This window comes from Triticum aestivum, chromosome 5D, assembly GCF_018294505.1.
Source record: "Triticum aestivum cultivar Chinese Spring chromosome 5D, IWGSC CS RefSeq v2.1, whole genome shotgun sequence".
In the NCBI taxonomy this organism is placed as follows: domain Eukaryota; kingdom Viridiplantae; phylum Streptophyta; class Magnoliopsida; order Poales; family Poaceae; genus Triticum; species Triticum aestivum.
Genome location: NC_057808.1, coordinates 258,283,343 through 258,308,048, shown reverse-complemented (window position 1 = coordinate 258,308,048; position 24,706 = coordinate 258,283,343). Strand labels below are relative to the sequence as shown.

Below are 24,706 nucleotides of genomic sequence, written 5' to 3'. Positions count from 1 at the left end.
CTCTCCCCAACCATGTGTAATAATCTGCATGCATACATGCCACCTCAACATGCAAACATGCATGGGAAAGGCCCACCTCAACATGCAAATATGCATGGGAAAAATACCCAACTCTATAATTAAATCAATACAATAAATAATATGTATTTTAAATTTCAATTTTTGTATGTATGGGAGAAGACTTTACTCAATACTTCAACATAGTAAACCATATGTATTTTTCATTTTAGTTCTTATATTATTAATTTAGAATTCCTATTCCATACAACCAAATCAAATCAGAATATATTTCAACCTATTCTTGGAGCAGCACGTGGGGTATCATCTAGTTGATGAAGTGTTAATGTGTTGTCATTATTGACAAAAAAAGATCACCTTAATTGCTCTTAGTTTCCAACAGGACCCCGGTACATGGAATGGTTGGACAATAGATGGACAGCAAGTTCTTAGAACTAAGCACGTTCAACCACACACAATGCCTACAATATTTTAATAAGATGAGCTAGAGATTGAACCTTGTTAGTTGCTCTATTACATAATCAATATCATTCATGCAACATCCCAATATCCATACCCATGCGTACTTTTTCCGCTAATTCTTGCTCTCCTCAAGTCATGTGATACTTAGCAATTGCTAGGTATTTTCCCACTTCATGTTACTCTGTTGCTACCATGTCATTACTACATTAAGTACATTGCCATTACTACTAATAATTTCTTCGAGCAAGTACTTGTTTCACGTGTGGTTGAATTGATGACTCAACTTCCAAAGCTTATAAGATTCATTTGCTCACGTCGTGTCGAATATAAATTAAGGTTCTAATACTACTCAATGAAGAATGTTGCGATCCCCCTTCACTTGTGGGGTATCGAGTCTATTTATGGGTGTCGTTGCCGTAGAGCATGCTCTATTTATAAGCCTGCTTGATAGTTACTTGCTTTCTAAAATTTATTATCCACCACGGGAAAAGCTCAAGACCGAATGACAACATTTTTTTCTTCCACTACAAGAACAGTTAATGTTTTAATCACCTATAGTACTCTTGATTCACCTACTATTTTGAATCAACTCGTGACAGCACCACCACCATCATCTATGCATGAATCATCCTCTAGTGTGTCACTTATTACCAAAGATGTTACTGCTACTTCTGTTGCAACTCCTCCACCGGGAGAATTACGTGATAGACATATTGCTGTGGAAAAATGAAAAGAAACAATTGGTAATGCTCCTGGTACACCACCACCTACCCCTACTACACCTATTGTGTATGATGAGAATTTTGCCAAAGCTTTCATGGCATGCGACACAAATAAAGATCTTGATGAGATACTATAGGAGACATGCTTCTTCCCGAGGATGATCTTTGTGCTTCTGCTATGTCATGTTGCCGATGATGCTTATGATCTTCCTGTGGAACCTGAAGTTATTAAAATATTTGAATCAATTGGGTTCCAATGTAGAGAGGAAGAAAATACTTTTGATCATGTCCATAAACTTGAAGATATCGGTAGACTCTTTGCTAAGAAAGATACAAACATCCAATACTTCATGCTTAAGCTGTTTCTTTTTCACTTGTAGATGATGCTAAAACTTGGTTCAATAAATTACCACCTAGAAGTATAACTAGCCATAAAGATGGTCTCTTTGCTTTTATGGAGAAATATACCTTTTCTTTCTTTCTTTCTTTCTTTCTTTTTCTTCGGCTTTCTTACACAAGTATCATGTTGTAGTTAGAGATATTAATATTTTTTCTCAAACCTACTACAACATGGATGTTCATGGAGAAATATATGACCGGGGTCTATGATTACCACGCCTAATGTCGACCTATTCTTACGAAATAGTTAACCTGAAATGATATTTAAGCAACAAGGACTCCGTGGCCCAATGGATAAGGCGCTGGTCTACGAAACCAGAGATTCTGGGTTCGATCCCCAGCGGAGTCGGGTTTCTTTTTTTTTGGTCCTGCCGCTCGCTCAGCCAAAAGGCCTTGCCGCCATTTCGCAAAATTCCCCACCAAAACCAACCACATCGCCCGCGCTCTCTCCCTCTGCCATTTTTTGCTGGGTGAAGCGAAGAAGACGAGAGGAGATGGCGGCGAAGGAGGCCGACGGGGACCGCTTCATCGAGATGCTGTCGGCGGGGGCGCTTTACCGCGGCGGCGAATGGGAGCGCAAGTACTGGAGCTGCTCAAGGGTTTGCTCTCCCTCCCTCCCCTAGGGTTCGCGTACTATTCCCAATCGAGGCATCGTCTTCACCTTTGCTCTCTTAGGTCTCGTCAGTTCGATTTACATGTGGAATCCATGGTCGGTGTACTCCCTAACACTTCATCTTTCCCTGTTTGCTTACCCAAGGGCAAGGACCGCCACCCATACCCAGTGGGCTATCACGCCGTCCGCCATTTCTCCGGGATATCGTACGCCATGGAGATACAGCAAGGACCCAGAGGGCCTGTATTCCAGGTTCACACAAACGCAATCTTCTGTACCACTGACCATCATTTGCCGCTGCATTTGGTGACCCACTGCAAATGAAATCAACAGTGATGGGCTCAATCTGCATACAGGTCACATCCACCGAGGGAGATTGCGCGACAGGGCAGACACCGGATATAGCTTGGAAGAACTTCCACAAGAAGACAGGGGCCAAAGTCAGGGACTGGCAGAGAGCGGGGAGCTTCCCTCAGAAGATTGACGGTGTCGAGGCATGCTCTTCATATCCATTTATCTAGTTACCTGAACCTATGCATTGCAATGAAAATGTTCCTTCCTAGTTCGCTTTTCCCAGGAAGCTCATGGCTGAGGGCATTACCCAGCCCCCTGTACATTTTCTGTAAAACCACATATGCATGTTTAGCAGGTTATTATAGATGGTTGCCATCACACACATCAGAATCTACTGGTATGACTACAAGTGTAACTTTTTTTTGATGTATGACAAGAAGGGAAGTAGGGAACTATGTAGACAGATAAACAAGTAACAACCACTTTGGTGCTAGCAGTTGAGTACTACAGCTCCAGGACCCTGTCACGTTCACATAGTTATATCATTTGAATCCAGATAGTTGTTCCAACATGAGTCAGCAACCTGCACTGAATCAATATAAAGCAGACCATGACCGTTGCTATTCTTGATTCTTGTTAAACTTTTCAACAGACCATAACTGCATGCCTTCAACACTGTTTGCCATAGCCAGATTATAAATGTTTATTTTTGCTGTTGTCTTGTGCAGCTTTTTGGGTTCAAAAATGCATCTGTTCAGAGACTGCTTCGTCAGCTTCTAGTAGATTCGACTGGATTTGGAATAGACATGCCTTCTCCAAAAATTTATGGTGCTGCTTCACCGTCAACTGATACGGTTGCAGCTGATGTTTCTGATGATCACGAAGAGCAGCATGTTTGTTTGGACAAGACAGTTGTAACTGCTAAAAGAAGTATGAACCCGATCCAGGAGGAAGGTACTGCTAAGAGAGCCCACAACCAGGATATGTTGACCTCAGTTGGTAACATCACAGTAGAGTTGGATAAATCTGCTCGTCAAAGTTTCAACAAGGTATGTTGATTCTTTTAGGATTTTCCCCTTGCAGCATACTTAATGTTTGACTACTTTCGACATTATATTTGTTGGTTCAACTGCAAAATAAACTACATCACAGCTTACCGTGGATGAAACTATCGTTTGTTGCATAGGATGTGGTCCACCATCAGATATGGTGCTTGCTTTTAACTTTTTATCTATACTCCACCTAGATCATATACTTAATCTCTTCTACATCAACAAAGTAAATGTCGTACATTATCCACTGAAATGGATGGTTGGAGCTCTCCTATTCATCCCATAGAGTTCGAATGTTAGAGGAACTGACCGAGAAAGAAAAATAGACCACTAGTGTCACATAGTTTGTTTGCATTTTCTGTTGTTTCAGAAAACTTTATTTCATGAGTATGACGTTGAATGGTTAGCATTAGCTGACTTTGAGGTAATTCTTTCTAGCTTCAGGAATTAGAATTGCGCTCTAGAAAGCCATATATTTTTTAATTTGATCTTAAGGAGTTACAGAGCTTTGCGCACTGAATAGCCATCTGGCAATATCCCTTTTATGAAAATAATTCTTTCTAGCTTCAGGAATTAGAATTGTGCTCTAGAAAGCCATATATTTTTTAATTTGATCTTAAGGAGTTACAGAGCTTTGCACACTGAATAGCCATCTGGCAATAACCCTTTTATGAAAATAATGAAGGGCAAATTTTTGGATCATAGCTGTTATACTTATAGCCTGGACGGGAATATGTGCCTTTATATCGCTCTGACTCATTTCTTTGCTAATGCTATGGTTATGAACAAATATATCTTGGTTTTACAATGAAGAAATTATTCTGTACCCTAGCCAGGATATTAAGGACTTAAATGTTGATTATCACGTTCTTAAACTCTGTCATGTTTTAGCTGCTGGTTAGATGTCTACCTGCGTATTCTTTTAGCAGCTCTGAATTTTGACTCTAGTTTATAGTTGAAAGGCCAGTATTTGATAACGACATTTACTTTTCAATGTTCAAGGGAGATCCTGTAAGCAACTCACAGTTGTCTGTTGTCTCTACTCCAATATGCATGCCTCCATTGCTGGAGGAAAAACCCTGTGATTCGAAATGCACTCTGGTTAATGATAATTTGGGAGATTATGTTCCAAGTTCATCTCAGGAAGATGGTTTATCTTCCAGTTCTTATTTAGGCTCTGAAAAGTCTGACCTGGAAGTAGCAGAGAAGGAAGTAGCTAGGTCTATGATGACATTTTTGCTTCCCCAAGCTATCCCCCTTCTGGAGAAAACTTACAGAAGAAGGAAGGTTAAGCAAAAAAAGAAAGAAGATGCAGTTTTAGCGAGAAGTGTTGCAGCTCAAAATCCCTCTGCTGATGGTTGCAAAGGTAATTATTGTTCATTCTATAGGAAATATATGTTCCATTGACCCATTTTACAAAAAAGATAAGTATATCTTCTGTAGAAATTTGATTTATCATAATCAAGAAATATCCCTTTTTTTTGGAAAAGCGAAACTTTCTTTGGCAAAGCAGCTTACAGAAATAAACCCTACGAGTTTCACAACATTTGACCGATAATTTTCCCAGTGTGCAAGAAATGTATGGTTCTTCTGAACAGTTTCTTGCCTTCAGCAGGTGCCACTTGGCCTACAAGTGTTGGGAATGGCTCTCAAACACATGTACACAAGGAACCTCTGTGTAAGGCGGTTAAAGACATCGGCCCTAATGATGATTGCATGAAAGAACATATCTCTAAATCAGACGACATGAAAGCCGTTGTCGCAGATAGTTTTGAGGATGATGGACAGATTGGGGGTGACAGCAGATCCAAACCTACGGGTGCTCACCATGAGTTTGATGATGCATGCTCTAAGGAACCTAAGGAGAACTTAAAGTTGCTAAAGAGCACAAGGGAAAATCATGCTCAATTTTCTGAGAGTCAGGTTGAGGTACACAATAGAAAGGATATTCCTGATGTGGTATATGATCATGAGAAAGGTCAGTATGTTTTGTCTGATTCGCTCCTTGCTTGTCTAGAGGAAGAGTTTGGCATGGATGATAGTTCCCACCCCGCGCACTACAATCATGGTAACAGCAATGTTGAACCAGTGCAGCGCAAACAGCAGTTGAAGGACCCAAAAGAAGGCAACAATGGCTCTTCAATATCCACAGATAGGACAGGTGACAAGAACATGGGCAATGGACACGATGTTTCTCATGCACTTTCAAACATTAATCATGTGAATGGTCTACTATCCAAACACCCAGGAACAGCAGCAAGAGGATCAGATCATCATCTAGAACTTATGGGCTGCTACCTGCACCCGATGCCCGTCTTGTCTATCATGCTGAACACCAAAGACAGTAGCAGCTTACATATTTATGTACTTTGTGGATCTTCAGAGAGCTGTAAGAGATTTCTCTACGTATATGACATCACTCTTAATGATCACCATGAGAAACCACCTAATTTTGTCGGTTACACTACCCTTCTACTACCCTCATTGGAGCAGGCTTCTACCGGGAATGTAAGAGCTTTCTATGTATAGAACTTTTTGTCAGTTAAGAAATAATATTCATCTGTATGATACTTTTTCTTTTGCTTCAGTCTACACTTGGAAGATCCGGGATACAGTTTACACCTGATGGGCAGTTTCTTGTCCTCCTTAGCAGTATACGGATACCATGTTGCAGGTTGTAATCTTATCCTTTTGTGCCATGCAGGAAATGTTTGACACACCCTTATATTGATGCTAATCACATAACTTATTGACAGGATGCAAAGCATTGATTGTTCATGCTCCTTGTGTAAAGTGGATCAGTGCGGTGACAATTCTCTGAAAATTGTATCTGTTAACTTGGGCTACATCTCGCTGTTGACCAAATTGATGCCTTCTGGGACAGTGTCTTGCTTTTTGATATCTGAGCCAAATTATGTTGTAGCAGCGGAAGACAGCAGAAACTTGCATGTATGGATTATGGTCGCTGGATGGAGGTACAATTGCTTATAAGCATTAAAATGTTTCCTTTCTCCCAAATTTTACGGCCTGCATGGTGTGACACATTTCCAGTGTTATTTGTGTTGTTAAATGTTCAAATGACTGCCACATTATTCTTTATTATACAAAGGTTTGCCTTGTTATATTGTTGTAAGCTTAGTTATCTGGTTAATGCGTATCAACCCATTTTTGTTATATGAAAGTTGGAGGCATCACGTTCATTCTGAGATGAATTTCTTATATTCACCATAAAACAAAGAAAACTACACAACTTATTTGGTTGCAAATTAGTCATGTATAAGAAAAACATTGTCATTCATTAACAACCACAATTCTGTTTTCAGTTATAGGGCTCCTAATATATGTATATAATATCTCACCATACTATTAGAGTTGTGGCTACTTCATTGTCATATATATGTAATTATCTATTTGTACTCTACCAAAGTACTAAGAGAGTGAACGTTCTGAAATGATAAGGAACTTGCGCTAGATCTTTCTAGACATAAACACACCAAATTCCTATGAACTTGTTAAAACTTTTAAAACGTTTATAAACAACCGATATGTGCTGAAATATTTTATTGAGTTCTGTATAACATCAAGAAACAAGTTGCCTAAAGATCTGACTGGCTCTTTTTATGTTCTACTCTTCACTGAAAGACAATTCATTCTATTTGATGATAAATTGAAGTTCTGTTGCATATTTCCTTTTGAAAGTGTTTGTGCTCCAAAGTTGTGAAATACAACTCTAATGTTCCAATAAGCACTCTAATATTATCTCAAATTTCGACTTAAAGAGAAAAACCATCTATGCTGAGGTTTTGTATAAGCGTACTTTGTGACAATTATATGTACCACGTCAGGTTCTGTTACCAGAAGAATAACAGAATGACGAACACAACCCCGAGTACATAGGTTCAATGCACAAATCAGATAGTTTATTTTTTGCTGCCTGATGGCTACCGAGACCTAGGTAGTTCTGAACGCACAACAAAGACATTGCTGTTTTTGTTTCTGCCTTGCAGATGCCCAAGTAAATGAATACATGTTTTGTCAACTGCACTTTTTTCATACTTGCAAAGTATTTTTATACTTATGATACTTTCAGTATATTTGCAATGCATTAGTTGTTACTAAGTTCATGTTGATGTTGCCTTTTGCTATACATTCCTATTAGAGATGCATTGTATTCACAGGATGTCTCTTTCTGACTTAAGATATACACTTGAAGATTGCTGTACTAACTCTGGATGGACGTCAACTAATCGCAGTATTGTGTCTGTTTTACAGTGTGATCTCTGAGGAGTATGTCATTTCTAGTTCCGGTAATGTGGGTCCCTCAATACTGGAGCTTAGAAAAATGCCAAAAAGCAGCTCTCTCATTATTGGCCATGATGGCGCAGGTGGCTTTTGTTTGTGGTAAGTTACGATCCTTCCCTCTTGACTGTTGGACATGTGTCGAATATATGCGTACGAGTTAGGCTATAGTTGGACTTGTAATTAGCGGAGGGTTATGTGCTTGAGTCGAACCGTGTAACCCGGGCCTATTATATAAAGCTACCGCAGGGTAGCCAAAATAGACTAGACAAAAGCTGGTAGGCTAGACAGAGATCACGAAAGGGGCGGTCTGGTCGGACGTGGCGGGTGGTCGGAGACGCTGTTGGATGGCCTCGGTGGGCTTGCCGTCGTTGTACTATATGATTTAGTACATGGGGAGGAGTGCCCATAGTCATGCCCGGGGACGTAGCCGATGTTCGGTGAACCTCGTTAACAAATCTAGATGTTGTTACTCGTGCTTGTGTTTGTCCTTGTATAATCGACTGTGCCTCGGATTTTCTAACATAGACATCATTATCTTAATTTTGTCGCTATGGGGTTGGATGATGTGCCATGCAACTATTCTTGCATGAACTTTCATCAGTATCTTCTATGTGAGACACTAAAGAACCAGTTGCCAAGTGAGGGCCAAATTCAAGGTTCAACGAGTCTAAATACAATATTACGCCCTACTTTTACAAGCAAAACAACTGGTACTACTATATTAGAAAACGTTATGTGAACGCCTCATTAGAAAGCCTCCCATGTTCAAGAGCCAGTGCTCTTTGAGTGGTCAAAATCCAAAAGACAAATTGGATATTGGAGAATTCAGCAACTGTAGGAACTAGCAACGAGCTATAGAAGTAGATTAGGAGGAGACGGCCAGGATTATCATAGGCTTTTCCCTGATAGGCGAATCAGCACTAGTGTGTGCTCTGAAGTGAAAAATGGTATTTTTGGTAGAGCTGAGAAACTGGGAAAACGACGGTCGAAGAAACGAAAACGCTCTCGCCCGAGCCGCTCCTGCGGGCGGCAGGGCGAACCCTAGCTGCCGCTGGACCGCTCCTCTTCCTCACCTCTCCCCCTCGCCGCCGCCGGAGGGCACCGCTGGGCGAAGCCCGTCGGCGTCGGCGTCGGCGGGGTCCTCTGGCCTCCCTCCCCTGTTGCTCGCGGCGCGGGCGCGGCGGCTTGGCAAGGACGCGTCGCTCGCGCGGGGCGGGGCGGCGGCGACCTGGGCGGCCGTGCCGGCGGCGCGGCTTGCCGGTGGAGCGGCGGCGGCTGCGCGGTGGTTGGGCGGCTAGTGAGGTGGAGTTGGCGGGGACGGCTCTGCTGCGGGTGGTGTCGCCGACGGCCCAGATCCCCTTGTCGGCCGGCTCGGGCCGCGGCAGCTTGGGCCAGAGGGCACACTGCCTTGGCTGGGTGGTGCTCCGGCGAGGCTGAGGGGCCTCCTGCTGCTGTTGGCTGGCGGCGGGAGCGGCTTGGGGGGTGGAGTGTGGTGGCACGGGGGCGGGCTGCGGCCTCGGTGGCGCGCCTCTGCTGCTGCAGGGCAGTTTGGGGCTCCCCTCGGGGTCCCGGCGTGGATTTGTGCTGCCACGGCGTGGTGGTGGCTCATAGCGGTGGTTTGGGGTGGCTCACGGTGGCGGTTGGACATCTCCGGTGTCGGTCCGTCGGTGAGCGACCTATTTCGGCTTTGATCCCTCTCCTCGTCGTCCGGGCACTACCCTCGTTGAAGGGCTGGCCTTCTCCCAGCTGCGGTCCAGTGCTCGTCTCGCGCCCAGTGTTGCGGGATCGAGCTCGTCTCGCGCCCGGCAGCAGGACCGAGCTCGTCTTGTGCCCGATAGTAGGACCGAGCTCGTCTCGCGCCCGGCAGCAGGACCGAGCTCATCTCGCGCCCGGCTGCAGAATCGAGCTTGTTTCGCGCCCGGTGCAGCAGGACGGGTCGCCGGAGGCCAATTTTGGCCGGCCTATCGGGTCTCGGCGCTGGGGGCTGCCCAGGGGTGTGAAAGGCGAGGCCTTTCCACTCGTCTCTTTGGTTGGGGTAGCGACGGGTCTCGGGTGAGATGGTGTCAAGGTCTTGGATGCCGGGGCGGCGGCCCTGGTGGTGGTAGCGTGGTGCTCATGGGCAGAGCCCGTGGCTTGGTGCTGCCCGGTGACCATGGCTGTGTGGGCGGCATGGTGGCTGGGGTGTGGCGTTCGGTGGCGGTGAGTGTTGGCCGGGGTGAAAACCTATTCTATCTTCGGACGGACCGGCGGCGACGTAGCGTGTTCCCTTCTTGAAGGCATCGTCGCGGCTCTCATCAGTCATCGTGTTGCTCCAGGGGAAACTCTGATCCTCGGGTCGGGCGGTGGCGGCGCGTTAGCGTCGTAACCTTCTTGATGGCACCGCCTTGGAGCACACGGTTTGTCATATGCAGCTTCATCTCTTCACGGTGGCGTGTTCACGGTGGAGGACCTGCTTGCTCTTGTAGTGTTAGGGGTGGTGTTGTTGCGCTCAGCGCCTATGTATCCCGCCTTGGGTGTGTGCGTGTGTTGTCATGGGGTGCGTTTGTACTAGGGCTGTGGTTGATCATTGCTTTATATATAAAGCGGGGTGAAAGCCTTTTTCGGTAAAATGATATTTTAAAAATTAACATTCTAGAAATACTTCCATAAAACCTATGTGTTAAAGTTAATGAAAATCCATATCTATTGCATAAGCATAACACTTTTTTTGCCAGCTCATATACTTTCCGTGCATAAAAAGCTACTGGCGAACGGATGCTCGTTATCAATGTTTGTGTGTGATGTCAGCCAGTGCATCTTCCTATCTGAATTTTGATTTACTTTAAGTATGGTGGTTTAGCTGGTCTACTACTTTTATGTATTCTCTTAGTAAACATCTGATTTGAGGGAGTCAACAATTTTCTTAGGGACATCTCCAAGCGAACACTTTTGTCAACTTTTGCAGCTCCAGGGAACATCGTCTTCCAGATTCTTCCTCTAGGCCTCTGTAGTTTACAGGAGGATGTCGTTCACGCTTCAGTTGATGATATAGAGAGAAGGTTACAAGAGATCACAGTGAGTGACATGTCAGAAAAAGATGATGGTGAGTCCAGTCTGATGTTATCAGGAAAAGATATAGCAGTTTGGATTATGGTATCTTCTGCTTCAGTAGCTGAGTACCAACATGACCTTCGAGCAAAAGAACACAATGCTCGATGGAGGCTAGCTCTGCTGGCAAACAATAAAGTTTTAATGGGAAATATTTTTGATCCAAGGTATGCTCACTTCTCCATGTATAATATAGAACGTTATGTTTTGATTACTGCATCTTGTCTATGGGTTTGAGTAGGTACCATCTTACGTTTGAAGGCTCCTTAGGGTATCCAAGCATGGATATATATATGATATATATGTATCCGGGGTTGCTCATGTGCTCCCTTGGTGAAAATCACATAAAAATGCATTAAATGACATTACAGAAATACTGGCAAAGTTCATAGATGTAATCTGGTGCTGCGCTCAAGTGGACACGATAGTCATACCTATTTCAGCGTCATCGCCCATTGTGACCTAACAACTATATAGACCTTAATACCATGAGGAAACTAATTGATGGAGTTATTGACTAGTTCCTCAAAAAGAAAGGGTTAAACCACAAAGAAGAGTATATCTTGATGAATCATTAATCTTTGATCTCAGTGTTCAATGGCATACAATGTATTACAGTATTACTTGTACTCAGCCCGCAAAGAGTTGCCCGCCAAGATTTTGTACAGGCCAAGGCAGGCCAACAGGAGTACTGTTTCCTAGGTGCATGCATACCCTGAATTATCCTCAGTGTCTTATGATACACATTTTGCTTGTCAGGGCTACTTCTGTAGATGCCTGTGGTAACCATGGATTTGCTGGAACACATGGAGGTTTCTTCTATATCTGGGAATTATCTTCTGGGAGAAAGCTTACCAGCACACAGTGCTTCAATTGTAAGTGACGCGAGACTATATCTTCTTAAAAATGTGCTGCTATTAGTTTTTTGAAGGAAAAATGTTGGTGAAGCCCTGATGACATAAATTGGAACCCAAATTCATGCGATTTGAACCCAGGTAGTGGGATTATGCATCCACTATCTGTGCTAATAGTTAACTAGCTGGACTTGTCTAAAAGGTCTTTTACTAGTTGGAATGCAAAATATATGTTAATCTGTTTATAGACGAGTGAGACAATGAGCGTTTGCTGCACTATCTTGAGTGAACAACAGGGTGTCTTTACATACCACGTAAGATATATTTCAGTGCCATTCTCTTTTGGTTCCACATGAATAACTAAGCTTCTAATAGTGTTGTCAAATATGGTTCAGTGTGCAAGGTCAGTAGCTAAAATGTACTTATGCTTGTTCTCAACCGTTTCTGTTGATTAAATGGTTTATATCTGTTCAATGCTACAAGGCTGCCTGTTCACATGCTCATCTTTCCAACTTGTACAATCAGGTGCTCGAGTTTCCTGTGTTGCTGTTGATGCCAAATCAAGCGTAGTGGCAGTAGCTGACGATGGCTGCCAGCTATTACTTTACACTCAAAAGAGGGTGTAATGTAGCTGTGGCAAATCTGTTGAATGTTTCTAATTGTACAGCGCTTACAATTTACAGTTGTCCTCTGCACTTCAGCTAACAGTTATCTATTGTACAGGGCTCATCAAATCTCAAGTTCTGTAGACTTCTTTTTGTCTGTTTAATCATTTCCCAGATCTACTATGATTTTAACGATGAATTTGTGAAGTTTCACTCCCTGAACCTTGCATCTTTCTAAGTCTTATCATATCGGTTCCGCGCACACATCTCTTGAAGGATGATGCCAATAATGATTGATTGAACAAATTAGCATTATTGTCAAAAGACTTAGTATGCAAAAATCTCACCTCGTTCACCTTCTGCAGCTCATGTGCATAGAAGAACTTTGGATTAATATGCTTTGTAAGGTTACTCTTAACATAACAACAAAAGAAACATTATTTTCATAGATAATTGTAGGGATTTGTATGGTGTTCAGCCCACAAGTCTAGTGGCCGATCAGCCGTCAAATCCATACACTCTTGTGATGCTTCGTATACTGTTATGGTTGGTGGAAGTTGATATAAGATTTTGCTTGGGCGATTTTCAGAAAAACACAATTCCACCACAAAGGAAAATATATCCAGTGTGTCTTAGAAGTATGCGGGTTTTACAAGTACCCAACATTGGCATAGCCTATAAGTGATAGGTCTTGAATCCTTTTATAAAACAGACAAAGATCTTTGGTCCCTTCCAGGTAACGGAAGATGTCCTTACGCCTTTTCAATGTCTCTTGGCAGGCTTAGAATTGTACTTAGCAAGCAAATTGATGGAGAACTCGATGTCTGTTCATGTATAATTTGCGAGGTACATGCACTACAGGAATTAGCTTATTTGCCGTCTGCCAGCAAAGAAGGTCTTTGCCGTGCAAAATTCTTTTTGCCATCAGCCAGTTCTTTGCCGTCAGCTTGTTGACGGCAAAGAGATAGGTGGCCCCACTTACGAGCCGATTAGATAAAACTTAACGGCTCCCCCTCTTTGCCGTCTGCTAGCGGACGACAAAGAGAGAAAAATAGCGGACGACAAAGCACGGCGGACGGCAAAGACCTAACTTCACTAACCTAACTAACGGCCGAGCCCCCCACCCCCTTTCCTCTCTGTTTCTCTCCACGACCAGATCGACCCCCCGCCGCCCCGGCACCGCCCCCACCTGTCGCCGCCCCCAGCACTCGCCGCCGCCGCCACCTCCCTCGCCACCTGCCGCAGCCTGCCCCGTCGCCCCACCACCCCGCCGCCCCACCCGCCGACGCCCCGTCGCCCCACCACGTCGCCGCCCGACCGTCCCACTGCCCCGGCGCCCCGCCGCCCCCACCACCCGCGCACCACCCCGGCGCCACCGTTGCCCCCGGCGCCACCGCGGCCCCATCGGCCCCGCCTCCCCTCCGGCTCCCCCTGAGCTCCACCGCCCCGGAGCCCTGCCACCCCCGTCGCCACCGCCACCCTGCCGCCCGCCGCCCCCGTCGCCACCCCCCGAGCTCCGGTGAGTTATTTTTTTTTTCTGTTTTTTATTTTTTTGCTGTTTAATTGTTTGTGTTAGATTTAGGTCTAGATATGTGTTAGTGTTAGTGTTAGATTTAGGTCTAGATATGTGTTAGTGTTAGTGTTAGTGTTAGGTTTTAGATAATTAGTTATATTATTAAAAGAAGTAGAAAAAAGATGAAAAAAGAAGAAGAAGAAAAGAAGAATATGCAGAAGGGGAATAAGAAGAGAAGGAAAGAAGAAGAAGAAGAAAGGAAAGAAGAAGAAGAAGGATAGAAGGAAACACCCCGACCCCCTGACCCCGACACCCCGACCCCGACACGACACCCCGACCCCCTGACCCCGACACCCTGAACCCGACACCACACCCCGACCCCCTGACCCCGACACCCCGACCCCGACACCACACCCCGACCCTGAAACAGCACCCCGACCCCGACACCCTGACCCCGACACCACACCCCGACCCCCTAACCCCCTAACCCCGACACCCCGACCCTGACACCCCGATCGACCCGACACGACACCCCGACCCCGAAACAGCACCCCGACCCCAACACGGCACCCCGACACCGACACGACACCCGACCCCCGACACCTCCCGAAAAGGTGCTCTTTGGCCTTCCAGAGGCCGACGGGGTCATATATTTGTGAATTATGAGTTAGGTCATATATTTTTCGATTTTGTTATGAAAAACATCATATATAATTGTGTTGATCGGGTAGATTTAAATGTGCAGTTGTTTCATCGCTGCGAGGTTTGGTGTTCGACGACCTCCCCGTGCGTTTGACGAGCTTTGCCCCTTCGTTCGTGGGTGAGCACAAATGACATGTCCTCCTCCCCCTTAATTATTTGCTCTGTTCCGGTGTTCGTGCCGATGAAACTTGATAGCTAGCTATATATCTGTCTTGAATCATCAGTATGCGTAACCAATATGTGTCTCCCGTTCGAAAGCGTTATAGTTATAAATATGCATGCATTTGCATATTTATAACCGTGATTCTTTCGAATTGTCCAACGCTATCCATGGACAACCCGAGTATGTGTAGATTGGGTTTGTTTTCCCATATGCTTTGCTCCGGTTCCGACACATAAATTTCGTCAGTGCCTCCCCTGTTGTTCTCCGAGTACACATCCTCTCTGTTTATTGCAGAGACGTGTATCAGGAGAACAACGGGGAGGTGCTGCCGAAATTTTGCGTCGGATCCGGAGCATAGCATGGGAAAATGAACCCAATCTACACATACTCGGGTGGGATTAGGACCTATCATTACCTATTAGAGTGTAGGTTGCATGGACGTAATAAAATTGACAAAGTAGATCAACTGATGAATATATACATGGTGAATTATATATATATGTATATATATATATATATTTGTTGTGTGTCCAGTAGCTCTGAAAGTCAAGATGAGTGATCGTGCGTGGATGTACACCGGTCACACTGGTCAGAACAAATGGAGCACTGAATGGTTCACAAAAACCAAGGGGTTTGTGCAAGCCGCATTTGCAAATGGCCAGAGGAAAACCTGGTGCCCCTGTTTACGGTGCGGCAATTGGGAAAAGAGGACAGAGGCTGAAATGGGCGACTCCTCGATGAAGACCGAGCTCAGAGTGGACGCCTCTGGAAAGGTGCTCGCTCTGGCTCCCAAGACGCCGGCTGGTGACTCCAGCCGACGCCCCTACCAGAACGACCACAAGCGCAAGGCCCCTATGCCGCCTTCCACCAGTCGGCAAGTAGCCACCGTCGAAGACGAGCAGCCCGAAGAGCGGCCCGCTCCCAAGAAGAAGGGTGGCAGGCCGACTTGGCAGCCAGCCTTCTCCTACGAGCAAACTCTCGATGCCCCCTGCAAGTTCCACAGCGGCGCGAAGCCGTCCAACCACACGACCCGGAAGTGCCATTGGCTCACGCGGATCTCCAAGGGCGAGGGGCTGGTGCCGCCTCCGCCTCCTGGCCCGCTGCCTCCAGCCCCTCAGCAGCCGGCTGTTCGACCAGCAGTCGGAGCCATTCAGGATGAGTTCCCAGATGAGCACGCCGCCTACGTCGTCTTCACGAGCCAGATTGAAGACAAGCGCAGTCGGCGCCGACAGCACCAAGAAGTCAACGCGGTCGCCTCCAACAACCCCGAGTTCATGCATTGGTCTGAAAGGCCTATCAGCTGGAGCCGGGCCGATCACCCAGAGGTGATGCCGTCTCCCGGCTCCTACGCATTGGTGTTGGACGTCACCCTCGCGACGGAAAGGCGAGCTGCCCGTTTCTCCCGCGTGCTGATTGATGGTGGAAGCAGCATCAACATACTGTACCGCGACACCATGGAGAAGTTGAACCTCAAGGCGAAGCAGCTCATGCCAAGCCGGACTGTGTTCCATGGCATCGTACCCGGCCTGTCCTGTTCCCCAATCGGCAAGATCAAGATGGATGTTCTCTTCGGAGACAAGGATCACTTTCGCCGAGAAGCGATCTGGTTTGAAGTAGTGGATCTAGAAAGCCCTTACCACGCCTTGCTTGGCCGACCTGCCCTGGACAAGTTCATGGCTGTGCCCCACTACGCCTACCTCAAGATGAAGATGCCGAGTTCAAAGGGGATCATCACTATAGCCGGAGACTACAAGAAGTCCATCGAGTGCGCTGCGGCCAGCAGCCGACTGGCCGAGTCCCTCGTGGTTGCTGAAGAGAAGAAGATGCTGGACTGAGTCGTGGCCATGGCCGGCAAGCAGCCGGTCCTGTCCCCCAGCCCCAAGGAATATGATGCTCAGGGCTCCTTCCAGCCGGCCAAGGAGACAAAGAAGATACCTCTGGACCCGGAGAACCCGGAGAGGTTTGCTGTCATTGGTGCAAACCTGGACAGTAAATAGGAAGGAGAGCTCGTCGACTTCCTCCGTGAGAATCGGGACATCTTTGCATGGTCCCCAAAGGACATGCCGGGTGTTCCGAAGGATTTCGCCGAGCACAAGCTACACGTCCGAGCGGACGCGAAACCAGTCAAGCAGCCTCTCCGCCGACTGTGGGAGGAGAAAAGAAGGATCGTAGGAGAAGAGATAGCCCGGCTCTTGGCCGCCGGCTTCATTATGGAGGTGTTTTTTCCAGAGTGGCTTGCCAACCCGGTCTTGGTGTTGAAGAAGAACAATAAATGGCGTATGTGTATAGATTACACCAGCCTCAACAAAGCCCGCCCCAAAGATCCGTTTGCCCTACCACGGATCGATCAAGTGATAGACTCCACAGCCGGATGCAAGCTGTTGAGTTTCTTGGATGCTTACTCAGGATACCACCAGATCAAGTTGGACCCTGCCGACCGCCTGAAGACCGCCTTCATCACACCATTCGGAGCTTTCTGCTACCTGACTATGACATTCGGCTTGAGGAATGCCGGTGCCACTTTTCAGCATTGCATGCAGAAATGCCTCCTCAAGCAACTCGACAGAAATGCCCACGTCTATGTAGACGATATTGTGGTGAAGACGGAGAAGCGCGGCACCCTACTGGAAGACCTCAGAGAAACATTTGCCAACTTGCGCCGATTCCAGATCAAGCTCAACCCTAAGAAATGCATGTTCGGAGTACCAGCCGGCCAGCTTCTAGGTTTTTTGGTCTCCGAACGCGGCATTGAGTGCAACCAAGTGAAGATCAAGGCCATAGAGAGAATGCAGATTCCTACCAAGTTGCGAGACGTTCAGAAGTTTACCGGGTGCCTGGCCTCCCTAAACCGCTTTATCAGCCGGCTAGGGGAGAAGGCTCTCCCCCTGTACCGACTCATGAAGAAGTCCACCCACTTCGAGTGAAACGACCAAGCAGACCAAGCTTTCCACGAGTTGAAGAAGATGGTGACCACACCACCTGTCCTGGCAGCGCCGACTGAGAAAGAGCCCATGCTCCTTTACATTGCTGCGACTAGCCGAGTGGTCAGTATAGTCATCGTGGTCCAGCATCCAGAAGAAGGTCGAGCTCAGTTATTCCAGAGGCCGGTATATTATTTAAGCGAAGTACTGTCCACCTCGAAGCAAAATTACCCGCATTACCAGAAGATGTGCTATGGAGTGTACTTCGCCGCCAAGAAGCTGAAGCCCTACTTTCAAGAGCATCCCATCACGGCCGTATGCACTGCCCCGCTTGCCGAGATCATAGGCAGCCGGGATGCATCCGGCCGGGTGGCTAAGTGGGCCATTGCGCTGGCTCCTTACACGATCTTCTACCAGCCCCGCACCGCCATCAAGTCCCAAGCATTGGCCGACTTCCTTGTCGACTGGGCCGAGACCCAGTACCTACCGCCGGCTCCCGACTCCACTCATTGGCGGATGCACTTCGACGGATCCAAGATGCGCACCGGCTTGGGAGCCGGCATCGTCCTCACCTCTCCCAAGGGCGACAAGCTTAGATACACATTGCAAATCCATTTTGCCGCATCGAACAATGTGGCTGAGTACGAGGCGCTCATACACGGGCTCCGGCTAGCCAAAGAGCTCGGCATACGCCGGATCCTGTGTTATGGCGACTCGGATTTGGTGGTCCAGCAGTCATCTGGCGACTGGGATGCCAAGGACGCAAACATGGCGAGCTATCGATTCCTCGTCCAGCAAATCAACGGATACTTTGAAGGGTGCGAGTTACTCCACGTGCCACGGGCCGACAACGAGCAAGCAGATGCCCTGGCACGGATCGGCTCCACCCGACAAGCTATACCAACCGGCGTCTCTCTCCAGCGCCTCCTCAAACCGTCTGTCAAGCCGTCTCCAGAATCGGACTCTATCTTCGTACCGCCTGCCCCTGATGCAGTCGGATCCGACTGGGGGAACTCAGCAGGCGGCTCGGGGACTTCGACAAGCGGCCCGGGGACTGCCGTAGTCGCACCCGGCTCGGCGATTCAGAACCCGGCTCGGGGACTGCAGCAATCGGCCCGGGGACTGCAACGACACAACAGGCGGTGGCCGACTCCAACTCTTCACCACCCAACCCACCCACCTGGGTCACAGTAGCCGTACTGACAACAGAAGAAGTCACGGCTCCGTCATGGGCCCAGCCCATCCTCAACTTCCTAGTAAACAGAGAGCTGTCGACTGATGAGATCTCGGCAAGATTAGTCCAACGCCGAGCCGGAGCATACGCAATAATAAACAGAGAACTTGTTAAGCGTAGCGTCACTGGAGTCTTCCAGCGCTACGTCGAGCCAGAGAAGGGCATAGCAATCCTCAAGGATATCCACCAAGGCGAATACGGCCACCACGCGGCCTCAAGATCACTTGTCGCCAAAGCTTTCCGCCATGGTTTCTTCTGGCCGACTGCTTTGGAAGACGCCAAGGAATTAGTCAAATGACGCAAAGGATGCCAAGTCTTCAGCTCCAAGCAACACTTGCCGGCTTCTGCACTCAAGACCATCCCCCTCACCTGGCCCTTTGCCGTTTGGGGGCTGGACATGGTGGGCCCATTCAAGACAGCCCGCGGCGGCATGACACATCTGCTTGTCGCCGTGGACAAATTCACCAAGTGGATTGAAGCGAAGCCAATCAAGAAGCTGAATGGGCCGACTGCCGTGACATTCATCGCAGACATCACCACTCGGTATGGTATACCACACAGCATCATCACCGACAATGGCACGAATTTTGCCAAGGGAGCACTGGCACGTTTCTGCGCGACACAGGGCATCCGACTGGACTTAGCGTCCGTTGCCCACCCGCAGTCAAACGGCCAGGTCGAGCGAGCAAACGGCCTCATCCTCTCCGGCATCAAGCCCCGACTGGTCATACCACTAGAGCGTTCGGCCGGCTGCTGGCTCGATGAGCTGCCGGCTGTCCTCTGGAGTCTGCGTACTACCCTGAACAAGTCAACCGGCTTCACTCCTTTCTTCCTTGTATATGGTGCCGAGGCCGTCATCCCAACTGAAATCAAGTTCGACTCGCCTCGGGTCACCATGTACACGGAGGCGGAGGCCAAGGAAGCGCGAGAAGACGGCGTCGACCTGCTGGAAGAAGGCCGGCTGTTAGCACTCAGCCGGTCCGCCATCTACCAGCAGGGTTTGCGCCGTTACCACAACCGGAAGGTCAAGCCAAGATCCTTCCAAGAAGGCGATCTTGTGCTCCGGCTGATCCAGCGAACAGCCGGCTAGCACAAGCTCTCGGCCCCTTGGGAAGGCCCTTTCGTCATCAGCAAGGCCCTAGGCAACGACTCCTACTACCTGATCGACGCACAGAAGCCGAGGGCACGCAAGAGGGATGATTCCGGCAAGGAGTCGGAACGACCATGGAACGCCAATCTCCTGAGAAGATTTTACAGTTAAAAGCAGTATGTATCACGCTACCTTTTTGTATTAAGTACAAGACAACGGGCCCCCCGAGGCGCACTCGGGGACTACCCTCCTTTATCTATGAATGACGAATGTCATACCCATGAATGTACTATTACATTTGATTCTCTATCTGGCACCGGGTTCGACTAGTCGGCCCGGGGACTGGCCGCCTTGAGTTATACTAAAAGTTCTACCTGAAGTCAGACAAGTAGTGTGCCAGCACCCGAGCCCTCTCTTGTTGTAAGTCGCAGCTCGAAGAACCGATTGTCCGACTGGCAAGAGCCAAAGGCAGGAAAGGATGCCCACACGAAAAACGGCTAAGGACTAATGAGCTTATATAACACAAGACGGCCTCCAACCACGCCTACCGGCTGTCAGAACAGCCGGCTGGCCGGCTTCCCAGTCACTTCGCTACAATCCAAGAAAGCTAGAGTACTTGCCCTCCCAACCGGCCAAGCACCTCTCCAGCCACAGACTGCAGAGCAGCTGTCCGGCTGGGAAGGCAGCAACCAAGGGAGGGCGGCAAAGGAAACAGCCAAAGGATGAAAAGCAAGAACAATGGAAAAGCCAAACACATGCATGATTATATTTACACATAAGGCCTTCAACAGGCCGGCAGTCAATATAGTTTGAATACACCCCCAGTGGGTGGAACTGCGCAAACTTAACAAAATATTGTTCAAAGAGTAATAAAACAGGAAAGTAAAGGCGGCAGATTAGGCTAAGGGCGCAACAGGGGAGCCGGGCTGGTCAGTGGAGACGGCAGCGCCGGCTGGAGGAGTGGCCGGCTGGCGAGTCTCGGCTTGATCATCGCCGGCTGCAGGCGGTGCGCTCGCACGCGCCTTGTTGCTGGAGGCATGGTCAAGCTGAGGCTGGCCGGCTGCTCCACCATCTGGCATGGCGTCTTCACCCTCCTCCTCCTCCTCCTCGCCCTCGTCGCTGGAGTCGGTCTCCTCCGCCGAGTCCTCGCCATCTGCTGGGTTCAGCCCGAACCACTCCTCCGGCTGGGCAACGCCGTTATCATCCACCTCAGGAGCAAAGGCGCTGGTGTCGGTGTAGTCGGCGATCGCCGAGGCACGCTGGATGATAGCCGGCCGCGCCGGCTCCAGCTCCGTGTCGGCCTCCTGCCGCCAGGTGGCCAGCTGGTCCAAACTCAGCTCAGGATACCAGGCTTTGATGAACTCCACCGCCCGCCTGGCGCCTGCCCGAGCTGTAGAAGCCTTCCAGGCCTCGAAGCGGCCGACTGCTACCTCCAGCCAGTCGGCAGTCCGACTGGGGGTACGGGGAATCACCTTGCCGGGCCAGAGAGCAGCCAGCACCTGCGCCCCAACACGTTGAAGCCGGCGGAGCATGCGGTGAGCCGGCTGGAGGCGGGCTTGAATCGCCATGAGCTGTTCCTCAAGCGACCGGTGAGTGTTCGGCGCGATCTCAGCGCCAGCCTGCCTTTGCGCCTCGCGGTGGGCCTCGACGACCTGGTTGGCGGTAGTAGAGTAGCCAGGGAAGTACTCTGCACAAGAAATAAAGAAAGAGAAATAAGAGAAAAATACAAAGTTAGAAAATGAACCAAACGGCAAGCGGCAAGCAAGGAACGAAGAAGAAGGCGGCCTACCGTCAAGTCTTCGATCTGGCCATAGCCGTTGATCAACGACTGCCTCGCCTCGGCCCAGCTCGCCGCCTCGGTCTCGTATTCGGCTTGGAGGGCGGCCTCGCTATCCTGCACCGCCTTCAGGGCCGCCTTGTGGCTCTCCTCCTGGTCGGCCAACTTCTTGACCAGGCGGTCACGCTCCTGAGCCAAGGCGTCGAACTCGGCTTCCTTAGCACGAAGGGTGGCCTGGGTCCCACCCAGCTGCTCCCTCAGTTTGGCGTTGGCCGCTGCAGATATGGCAGAGAAGAAAAGAGCAATAAGAAAGAAGTCGTCAAGAAAGATCCGACCCGACTGCTCAGCAGTCGGCCCGAATCTCAGGGACTACACCCAGTGGGTGCGCCGACGCGCCCCCACGTGAGATAAAAGATGAAGCACTTACCCCGGCTCTCAGTTAGATCAGCAGTCTTCTGGGTCAGCTCCCGAGCCTGGGAGTTGAAGGCAGCCGCACGGAGGTTGTGGTAGTCCTGCAAGTCGGACAGAGAAGCGAATGAGAACAAGATAGTAAACAAAGCCTACCGAGAAGTTCCAAGCCACCTGCTCAGCAGCCGACTCGGAACTCGGGGACTACACCCAGTGGGTGCGCTGACGCGCCCCCATGGAAGAAACCAAGATCAAGAAGCAAAAAACGGGAAGACTCACCCGAATGGCTGCCCGTGTCGCGAGGAACTCGTCATTATACTGCCTCAGCACTGCGGCCTGGGACTGAAGCCGGTTCCGGACTTCTTGCGCCGCCACATTCACCACGGCCGTCCCACCACCCGGCGTCCACCCCGAGCTGGCGCTGGCCGTCTCCACGTCCTGGGCCGACGAGCTGGAGCCCGCGGCCTTCTGCGGGTCCGGAGCCGAAGTTGCCTTCCCCGCGCGCTAGCGCGATGGCGACCGGACCACCAGGTCCGTCCTCACAGCCGGCTCGCCTTCAGCCGATTGCGCAGGCGGCGCGTTAGGCCGGCTGCCTTGGGCCGCCCCAGTCGGCGAGGGCGGTGCCGCCTCCCTCTCCGGGACGACGACGTCGTCCTCCCTCTCCAACCCCGGTAGGTCGCCGCCGGCTTCCTCCGGCGGGGGCTCCGGGATCTCGGGCGCCGCGACACGCAGGGGGGTGACAAGCAAGGCCCCCCCGCTGTCGCTGCGGCTGCAGCCTCCGCCTGGGCCTTAGCCTCCGCGTCGGCCCGTGCCTTCGCCGACTCCTCCGCCTCCTCCCGCGCCGCCTTGGCGGCAGCCGCCCTCAGCTCTTCTGCCTCCCGCTCCTCCCGCGCCTCCCGCGCATTTCGCTCCGTCGCCGCTTGAAGCTCGGCGCGGGGGTCCACACGGCGGGTGCTCCCGGATCCTCCCGGCGATCCAACCACGGAGGCGGCAGCAACCCGCTCAAGAGAAAGCGGAGCCCTGATTTTTGAGACAAGACAAGGATTCAGAAATCGACAAGAAAAGAAGAAGGAGTATGCAAGAGAATCTACACTTACGCTGAAACCGTTTGCGGCTGCTTCACCACCTTGCGGAAGCGGGCCGCCTTCGTGGTTGGATCTCCCGGATCCTCCCGGCGATCCAACCACGGAGGCGGCAGCAACCCGCTCAAGAGAAAGCGGAGCCCTGATTTTTGAGACAAGACAAGGATTCAGAAATCGACAAGAAAAGAAGGAGTATGCAAGAGAATCTACACTTACGCTGAAACCGTTTGCGGCTGCTTCACCACCTTGCGGAAGCGGGCCGCCTTCGCGGCCGCCTCATCCCGTCTGGTCGCCGCCGCCCCGCCCTTGGGCTTCTTCGGCCGACTGCCGAACAAGCCCGACGCGGCCCGACGCTTCTGCGCGCCGCCCCGAGCAGGCGGCGCGGCGGAGGAACCCGCGCCATGGTCGGACGCCGGCTGGCGGCGTGGGACGATTTCTGCCTCATCGTCATCCGGCCAGTCGTCGAAGCTGGCTCCAAGCCCGGAGCCGCCTGCTTCGCCGCCTCCCGCCTCGGTGTTGTCGTCCATGGCGGCCGCCCCCAAGTCGGGGTCCTCCAAGTCATGCTCCGCCCGGTTGGGGAGAAATCGGCGATCCGCCCCCGCTGTCCCGGCCGCAGGTCGAAGGAGAGGGCTCTGCCAAGACGTGCCGACTGGTCAGAGTCGGCCAAGAAAAACTTGGTGACAAAACTAAAAGAAGAAAAGATAAAGAAAGCATACCATAGGCGGGGGATGAGCACGGGAGTACGGCTCCTTACCAAACTGCCACTCTGCGGAGAGCTTGCAGTTCGCGAGATAATTCACCATATGAGCCACCTCGTTATGAGGCATCTTCTTGGTGCACATCCGACTCGGATCGAGTTGGCCGCTCATCTGACAGATCAGATGAGGGCGGCTTTGAAGCAGGAGCACCCGGCGCATGACGAAGGCGGCCAGCAGGTCGGACCCAGTCAGGCCCTCCGACTGGATCATTACCCGGAGTCGGGCGACGGTCGCGGCTCCAGCCGGCGACAGCGTCACGGCCCGATAGGACCACTGGGGCCGCCTCCCAGCCGGCGGGCTGGCTACGTAAGCCGGCAAGTTGACGTAGTCGCCTTGCGGGGCGACGTTCTTCACGTAGAAGTATGATTTCTGCCAGCGCTTCACCGACTGGATCAGCGTGATGACAGGAAAGGGATTGTCGGCTGCCGGCCTCCGCATCGCGATGAAGGCGCCGCTCTGAGCCGGCACGCCCTGCATGCGGTGCCGAGCTTGGTTTGGAAGAATTCCCCCCAGAGCTCGAGGGTGGGAAGAACGCCAAGAAAGCCCTCGCACAGAGTGACGAAGGCGGACAATAGCACCACCGTGTTTGGAGTGAGGTGGTGCGGCTGGAGCTGATAAAACTCGAGGAAGGAGCGGAAGAAGGCGCTCGC

At 50.0% G+C, this 24,706-nt stretch overlaps 1 protein-coding gene and 1 non-coding gene across 2 annotated transcripts; both read left to right on the top strand.

Annotated features, from left to right (window-relative positions):
* Positions 1-1,877: 1,877 nt before the first annotated feature.
* On the top strand, positions 1,878-1,950 carry TRNAR-ACG (transfer RNA arginine (anticodon ACG)). Its single transcript has one exon. It is a non-coding gene; the product is annotated as a tRNA-Arg (tRNA).
* LOC123120603 (uncharacterized) lies at positions 1,945-12,626 on the top strand. Its single transcript, XM_044540608.1, has 12 exons — positions 1,945-2,200; positions 2,359-2,466; positions 2,571-2,708; positions 3,237-3,557; positions 4,563-4,926; positions 5,176-6,068; positions 6,149-6,234; positions 6,317-6,535; positions 7,833-7,961; positions 10,769-11,116; positions 11,709-11,824; positions 12,329-12,626. The coding sequence occupies exons 1-12, from the start codon at positions 2,096-2,098 to the stop codon at positions 12,427-12,429; spliced, it is 2,928 nt and encodes a 975-aa protein (XP_044396543.1). The 5' UTR covers positions 1,945-2,095; the 3' UTR covers positions 12,430-12,626.
* The last annotated feature ends 12,080 nt before the right edge of the window (positions 12,627-24,706 follow it).